General features: G+C 43.1%; 1 protein-coding gene across 1 annotated transcript in view; it reads right to left on the reverse strand.

Annotated features, from left to right (window-relative positions):
- Positions 1–5162, reverse strand: part of MYO7A (myosin VIIA) — a 58218-nt gene extending 53056 nt beyond the window's left edge. The window contains exons 1-2 of the mRNA XM_021383231.1: positions 5052–5162; positions 4064–4216 (exon numbers count right to left, since the gene is read on the reverse strand). Of these exons, the coding sequence (XP_021238906.1) occupies positions 4064–4216; positions 5052–5150 (252 nt within the window). The 5' untranslated portion in view covers positions 5151–5162. The remainder of the gene's footprint in view (positions 1–4063; positions 4217–5051) is intronic.

Genomic DNA, 8959 nt, shown 5'->3' on the forward strand with positions numbered 1-8959 from the left:
TCATTACTGCCTGCATGACCTACATTTTAAGTAGCCCCAAACAAAATCCTTTCTGAGCCTGCTTCCCTCACTACTCAGAGCACTGTGGCTGATTTCATCTGGATTTTTATGGGGTTAAAGCTCTACCGAATTTTGCTGCATTTTGGCAACAAGAAAGCAACAGCAGACATGGCTTTCATCTCTAGATAAAGAGATTTAACCTTACTCAAAGTCCAAACTCCCCACCAAATAACCTTGCTATTCAGCATGGTTTCTCCCAGTGTATACAAACCAAATCTTGAGCAAAAAAAACCTTTGTTGAAGTTTTTTTTTTTTTTTCATTTGGTTGCAGAAGTTTCTTCCTTGCAAGTTGAGATAATTACTGAGAAGCACTTAAAGCTTTAATCATGCAATACTACATTGACAGACTGGGGACTTTCCAGCTCTGGGAAGGTCATAACTTCACCATGAGGGCCAAGCTCTGTAGCAAATGGGATGATGCTCACAATGCATTTGTGAAGCAGCAGCAATGGTAGTGCAAATTAAATGAAAATGCAACAGAACAAAAACAAGTGATCCAATGGATGGCACAGAAGTGATTACAAATGACAGCTCCAAGAGTCATTACTTACCCTCCCGCCGCAGTTTGTCTTATGAGTAAAATGTGAGGGAGGAGAAAAAGGAAAATTATATTTTATTAGAGCGGAATTATACCTTACACAAAGCTAAGGTGATGATGAAACAAGGGAGTCTGAAGACCTATTGGAAAAGTTACCTTTCACTCAGGGGGCTCAGAAATTCTTTCAAATAGTGAAGGCAAAATCACCAACTTTGAGACAGTACAAATTATATCTCAGAAATAAAACCAACAACTGAGCAACCAACCAAACCACCACCAAAAAAACCCCAACGCTTCAGAGAACTGGGTATCCCTACGTATCTTGGCTTTGCAAAACTGCCATCAACATTTACCATGCTCATTACGAATGTACTCCTGCTAGTGCCTCCACTCTTAAAAGATGAGATCTAAAGTTGGGTTCCTGCCCTGTAATAACACTCACATAGACAGGGATGGTTTGCATACATCTCTATCAAGCTACATGCTCTATGTCATTCTCTGTTCATTGCAGGGGAGTTGGACTAGATGACTTTCAAGGGTCCCTTCCCACTCAAACAATTCTATGATTCTCAGTGTCATTCTGATGCTGATATTACACTAACTGCTCTGTGGTGCCCAGGACCATGTGCTGCCACTTCAAAGCCATTAGTGGTGTAGAGCAATCATAGCACAACTTATCTCTGATGCAAATACAAGTGGTTTATTGTATAGAACAGGACTAGCCCAAGGAATGGGTTCTGTTGTTCTACATAGATTCCATTATATTCTATGAATACAACCTATCCATTATATGAAATAAGATCATTCTATGATTCTATGAATAGGTTATAACAAAGGAACCTAGTAAAGAACCACCTGCTAAAATTATTTGGTGAGAAAATGAGCTCCTTGGAGGTGCTTCTCTCCAAGGCATTATCTGTGTGACAGACTGCAAAGATAACAACCAAATGTTCCTTAGCCCCAAAAAACCAAAGAGGTGTGAAACTCAAGGTCTGGATCCAGCCTAAAATCAGATGAACACACTCCAGGCAGTGCTCACCTGGCACTGTGAAGGCAGGCGGAGTGATAAATTACTTACAATTAGATTAGGGTAAGCAGCCATCCCTTACACAGCAGCCCTGCAGTACACCTGGCTCTGTCACCATCAGACTCAAAGAACTGATGGAGAAATCGTATTGTTAGTGAATTACTCAACCCAAATCACTGCCCAATCTTGCCTCTGGGTTAGCAGCTGCCCTTTGCATTAGCACTTGTTAGCATGACCCCACCAAACATCATTCACTTGTGTTCACAATCTCCCTGGATGCCTGTGGGTGGCTTAGTGAGGGAGCTCAGAGGCAGAGCTTTCATGAAGGAGAAGCTTTTATCTGTGGGCAATCTGATATTGTACATGTGAAATCTTATCCGAGGACTTCTCTTCACTTAGCAATGCAACAGACGTTTGCCTGATGGCTTAGGGACCCCCCAGGAGAGACACTCAGACACCACTGAAAAAATATCCAGCATGATCCCAAATTTTGCACAGAGAGAGACATGGGAGTTCGCTTGGTACCACTACAGGGTGTCCACAAACAAGAGAAAAGGGGTAACGCTCAACAGATAGATGCCTGTTCTCTGAATGAGCCAATCACCACAAACTGTTGGCTACCTGTACACCTTGGGTGGCATTCAGATTGCCTGAATTCAGTTATTCACATGAGTATGACATCAAACTTTGAAGCTGGACATGTGTCAAGCTGGAATTTGGACTGTAGATCTCCAACTCCAGCTTTCCTTCCAATATAATATTTTTCAATGATATCTGAGCCCTGATTAGTTCTAAAGCAATTCACCTCACCCACCAGATACCTATATCTAGACAGCCAAAAAGCAGTCTTGGATCTGTTGGCTGCAGTGATAACTTCAGTGACTATCCTGGGTGCATACAGAGATACCACCTCAGCTACAAATTTGGCCCTGTTAACTTTTGCTGTTTTATCATTATAAATGGCTGAGCTCTCCCAGTGAGAGTTTCAGGAAGTAACTCAGCTCATGTAACATTTGATTTATTTTCTCATTATGCATTTTTCTCTAAACTGACAATGTAAGGCATCAAACAAGGTGCATCAGCACCTATTTTTCTTCAAGCTCTGGGAGCCCAGGAGAGCCTTTTTAGTAGCTTTGTCCTCTTCCTCTAGAACTGAAATTCACCTATGAAAGAAGGAACGTATTTTGTAGAGTCGGGATGAGAGGATGGGTGGTCAACCATTTCAACAGCCTTTGAAACAGGGTGAAGTGTTATCCATCACTGCCCAGCTCTAAACCAAAACAATCCTTTCAAAAGGCACTGGACAACAAGCAGAACAAGCAGACTTGATACATAAAATCATGGATATGGTCTGTTGGTTTATGGTGTCAAGCATATCAGAATATATTGCAATTCCCACTGGCCTGAAAAGCTAGTAATCTCTAGAGCCTTTTATAAAGTAGATCTCCAGGTTGCCTTGAAAAGGCCTTCAGAGGCATAGCAGGTACTCATCTGAGTGGCAGAAAGCTGTAGCATAGGAGAGATACCCAGCAATAATATCATATATACGTAGGTTGTTTGAGTTCATTTACTAGTGGCAAGCACATACTTTCCCTCATTTCCATCACCAGAATGTACACCAGACTATCTAGTATACAGCACACTGAAAAAAACAACTCAGAAACTTGAATGCTGTCTCTTGTCCTATTTGGGATGTGGTTTTTGAGGTGCTGTCACAGAAGAGTGGCTCAGTTCCTGCTGGCTCCCTGTAAAACCCTTGATTTCTGGATGTCTGTTTGGGTTGGAAAAGCTGAAGTGGGCCTACTGGATGTTAAATGACCATGCAAACCTAAGGATGGGTAATACTGTCCTAAAAGTTCAGCTGTCAAGATCCCAAAGGTTATAAACACAGATGGGGCAGGTACTTAGGAGATCTTCTCTGAGCTGCTCACTTCATTGTACATGGTTATTCCCATGTGCACCTTCTCATCCTTTCTCCAGCCCTTGCACCTCTGGCAATTGCTCTTTTCACCCACTTGGGTTGGATGACTTAACAGTTAAGTGGGAGAATGCAGGAAGGCCACATCCAGCTTACAGTTGCCAAAGTCTTTTTTTCTCTATGGTTACTACAGCCTGCACATGGCCTGGGTTAATCTGCTTACTGCATGTGCATAAACTTGATATGTGTTCCAAAAACTTCAACAGGGGCTGGATAGGGAGGTGACAGGGACTTGCTCATCACATAAATAATAGGGTCTCCAGCTTCCCCTGGGGCATCCATAAACTTTGCAATGATTTCTCTACAGAAGAACATACCAGTGCATATACACTCAACTATTAGGGTCCTAGAAATCCAGATGCTTATTTAAATCAGGGAAAAACCCATGTGGGTTTCCAAGAACTAAGGAGAGCTGGAAGTGCAGTGCAGAGTAGTAGATAGAGACAGGGTAGACACTCACGTAGATGAGATGCTCTCGGTAGCGGATCAGCAGATTCCTAAGGATTCCTGCCTCATTCAGGTCCCCCAGCCGGATCATGTCCTCCACACCATGAATGGAGGTGGGGTGCATGGGTTTGATGTGGCTGGCATTCTGCGGGGAAATCCAGTGCTCCTGGGAAGAGAGCGAGGGCAGGGAAAGATAAATCAAATGGGAAACCACTGGGATGAGGGGCAGAAACAGTCCACCCTGGGCAGAAGGACCAGGTGGAAGAGCACGCATGGGAGAGCAGTAGCACACATACAACAGCTTCTACCCCTGGGTCATGAGAGGAAGTAATATGAGAGATTCATAGCAGAAGAAGGAAAATGTCTTTTGGTTTACTGGAGTGGTAAGAGACGTGAGACATTAGCCATCTTGGCAGAAGGACTTCAAAAGTCTCTAAAAACTGGACACAAGGATCCAGCTGAACCAAATTTTATCAAAAGCGATAAAGGACAAGAAATGTCCTCAGGTCACTCTCTGCTTGTAATATAGATGTTCCTTAAAACAGACTGTCATCGTTGTACTCAAGAAGCTTCTCACTATTTCATTCCCAGTACAGCCACAAAAGTAGAGACACAATGCTATCTTCTTTTTACAGTTATTTCCAAGGACACAAGAGAAGTCTGTGACAAAGTCATCATGAATCTCCTGTTATAAGCCCTTTTCCTCATATTTCCAGAAACACTGGGAATGAGCAAAATTAGATCTATTAACTATGTTTGAACTGGAGTGTTGTGCTGTCTCTGTCCGGCGGGAGTTTGGTTCAGAGCTGGGACTACTTCTGAAGCTGTGGCCCAGTTCCAATATCCACTGATATTAATGGAGAGAATCCCATCACCTTTAATCAGATTCAAATCAAGTTTGTCTTTCAAATACAACTTAAGTTCATGCATTCAATCCTACCTAGGGCCTGTGCCTGCAACAGTCCTAGTGTTGAAAAGCAACCACAACCCTTTATGCTTACGTTGCCTTCATCATCCACAACTTGGATCTGTCCAGAGTCACACAGTTTAACCACCGCTCCAATGGGGACATCGAATTCCCGGCCGGTTTTGAGGTCCATCCACACATAATCCCCCTGCAAACAAAGAGAAGACTGTTACTCCTAGTGCTGCAGAAGGCTCAACATCTCTTGGGATATAAGATGCTGAAGTTTTCTACCCAAGGCATTGGTACAAGTCAAATGGCTTTCTTGGCAAACCATGTATCATCCATTCTTCACAGATGGGTCCTGGGAGTAGGACTGGAGGTAGGGACACTTCCTCAGGAGGTCTCCCAGCTACAGAAATCTGTAGGTGGGCTCTTTGCATTAATACTTCTCAGTGTTTTTTGTGTCTATGGTGTGTCTGGCTGCTTCCTGAAGCGGTGCAAAAATGTTGGCATCCATAATCTCAAAGGAAAAGTTTAGCAGCAGGTAGCATGAAAAGTTGTATCCTTCAGTGTGTTTCAGATATGTCTTGCTTCATTTGAGAACTCATTTTTGTTTTGGAAGACAGAGCAAGCAGTTAACCCCTATCCACCCATCATGTCACTGGTCATCCTATAAATCTGTCAGTCTTGCTGGGCAGGGACTATCTGCTCATCAGCTTTGTGGGTATTAAATCACTTGAATGCCAAAAGCCTGTAAAGAATTTCTTTTCCTCAATACAAAAAGCAAAACCAAAAATAACTCCAAATTAAAATCCTAAGCAGGACTCCTTGAAACAAGGCAAAATTATTTCCCACCCCTAATCTCAGTGTAATAAGGTGCTACATTTGGGAGCTACCTAGTTAAATTACAGAATCATAGAATCATTAAGTTTGGAAAAGACCTCTAAGATCCCCAAGCCCAGCTCCAACCCATTCCCACCATGCCCACTGACGATGACCTTTTAGTGCCACATCTCCACAGTTCCTGAAAACCTCCAGGAACAGTGACTCCACCACTTCCTTGGGCAGTCTGTTCCAGTGCATTATCACTCCTTCTGAAAAGTTTCTCCTAATATCTGACCTCATTTCTCATCAATTTTCCACCTCAATTATCATCAGTAATGTTTGCAACAAGCAAGAAAATGTACATTTTCAAGCAACTGGGTTTGATACTGTGAATCAGCAAGCTAATCTAATGTCACATGCCTGCAGGTCAGCTCCATTTGTACCTATGAAGCATGGTGGCAATGCAGTATCTACTTTCTGAAGTCCTGAAAAATTGCTGGGAGAGAGGAGAACAAACAACAGGAAGGATCCCTTTGCATGTGCACTATTATAACCTCTTTCCTCGACAGCCACTATTGACCATTTCTGTGGACAGAGTGCTTATAGATTTTGTTTGACCCCATGGATTGAGGGCCAACCTTCAACTCTGCTTTGGGCAGTGGGAATTGGAGAGGTATAGTGACATGAAACATGTTCCGACATTTACTTGCTCAGAGGACTCCATCACAGAATCACAGAATCATAGATTGGCTTGGGTTGGAAGGGACCTCAAAGATCGTCTAGTTCCAAACCCCTGCTGCAGACAGGATTGCCAGCCACTACCCAGACTTCAGACAGATGCTACACATCTGTCACAGGGATGTAGGGTTACACCCAGGGATCTACACCTAGAGAAATGCTACACAAAGATTCACAGCCATTCTCTGGCAGTTCCCACCCTTGGCACCTGATTGCTAGGCTTCATCTGGGTATTAACAGTCATGCTGCTTACATGTAGTGAGGATCCAGCCTTTTGTGTTTCCTTTCCCTCAGAAGGTCCTGCTACAGCACTTCAATAAATATCTTAACACAACTCGTAACAAATATAATCTGATCTTTTTCTCATTAACTACCTTATCTCACATCCCATAACTTGGTTAAAAGGGAAAAAAAAAACACAGATGAAAGTGGTGTCATGCACAGATACATTATAAATCAACTTATATTAATATTTATTTCTTAGCTCCTTTGATCTAAGACTCTGAAAGTATTTCAGAGTGATCAGCAGTATTATCTCACCTGCACAGCTGGGCAAATTGATGCACAGGGTAGGTAACATGATCAAGGTGTCAGCAAAAGCAGAGCTGGGGAGCTCAGCCCCTGCTCAGCAGAAAGCCCTTCTGACACCTCATTAGCTGGGTAAAAATTGCTCTAGATCAAGAAAACAAAAAATCGTAATGTTGCTTTTTTTCCCTTAAAAAAAAAAATCTCTAATTTTAAATAGCTACAAAGGCAGCCTGGTTCATATATTCTGTTACACAACTGAGATAAAAAGGCAGTCTGCTATCCCTAAGGTAAATTGATCCTGTACTACCACTAGGACAACACCTGTGCTTTGCTTGCCTAATGCACAGGCTGCTTGTCCCCTCAGAACACTTCTTCTAAACACATTAAAATGCCATTCTTAATACTGGTGGAAAAAAAAACAACACAAGTCTTATGGGATGGCCTAAGCTGGTAAGCTCAGGAAGGTCTGGTTGGGTTAAAAAATAACATCACTTATTAAGACTACCGACCTATTTCTTTCCCCCACTTTAATGAATTTTATATAAAACCCAGAGGAAGTCAGCTGACATTTCTTCCACTGATGCAATCATCTTTGGATCAGCCCAAATAACAGCAAATATATTGGGGATTTCATGGCATATCAGGGTGATCCATGCATTTACCAGCTACAGAGGACTGGCTCGTAATTGTATAACCTCCCACATGCTCGGAGCGATGTTGTTTATTTTCCATAACATGCAACAGAACAGTGAGAATACCACCAAGAACTTTACAGTGTTGACATAGAGTCTTAGAATCATAGAATCATTAAGGTTGGAAAAGACCTCAAAGATCACCTAGTCCAACCATCCATGTATCACCAATATTACCCACTAAACCATGTCCCATGTTCCAACTATTCCTCCCCAAAGCAGCCACAAGGAGCTAGAGCCTTTCCAAAAGCTCTGGGGTGGACTACACCCTCAGAACCTCACAACCTAAGGGCAATGACAGCCAAAGAGTGGGAAAAGAGGAGGGAGCACTGTGATGGTTGCACACAGTGATCAGCTCAATGAACAAAGAGGATCTTTAGGAGGAGCTTCCAAGTGCAAGGACAACAAGGCTGCATCACAGGAGCTACAGCACCTGGGGTGGGGGATCTCAAAGGCTCAGGAGGAAGGAGAAGCTGAAGGATGTAGTCAGAAAGAGAGGTCGATTGTTCAAAGTAGTCTAAAAGCTCCCAGCCATGCTTTTAGCCTGAGATCTCCTATCTTACCGCTAAAATAGTTGTGGGCTTCAGGGCCTGGTTGACGTTGCGGAGCAATGTCCATTTGCCCTGGTCTCTATCCTGATCTTCCACCACCTCAGCGCATGGCTGCATGAAGACGACTTTCTTTCTCTTCAGCATTTCCAAAATCTTGCAGCTGTGTTTGCCGCTCTCCGCTTTCTATACGTATTCCACCATGAATACCAGAGAGACGTGGCCAGTTTGCTTTAGACCTTTGGCATGGCCATGCCTGCTGCATGTGAGGCACCCACTGACCTCATTCACAACCTGGCTTTTGGTAAAGATCTTCTAGCAGAAAAATTTCCATCCACCAGCCATACTTGCCCTCTACAACTGGATGTTGTGGGATCCTCAAAGCAAAATGAACAACTTTGCTTCTCTTCACATAAATTCTTCCAGTCTCTCCAGTAAGGGGTGAAGCTTAGCTGGAGACACGAAGGACATTGCAACCACTAGTCCCAGAGAAACGACCACAAGATTAACAGAAAAACTCTTCATTTCCCCGTGACTTCTCTTCAGTTCTTTACTTTCTTAGTGAAAAAAATGCTGCCAGCTTGAGGACATCCAGCACAGAACACACTCGGGTGCCGATTAATCCACAAATGCAGTCAGTCTCCATGCAACACATGGCATTTAATTAACCT

This window comes from Numida meleagris, chromosome 1 (assembly GCF_002078875.1).
Source record: "Numida meleagris isolate 19003 breed g44 Domestic line chromosome 1, NumMel1.0, whole genome shotgun sequence".
NCBI lineage: Eukaryota > Metazoa > Chordata > Aves > Galliformes > Numididae > Numida > Numida meleagris.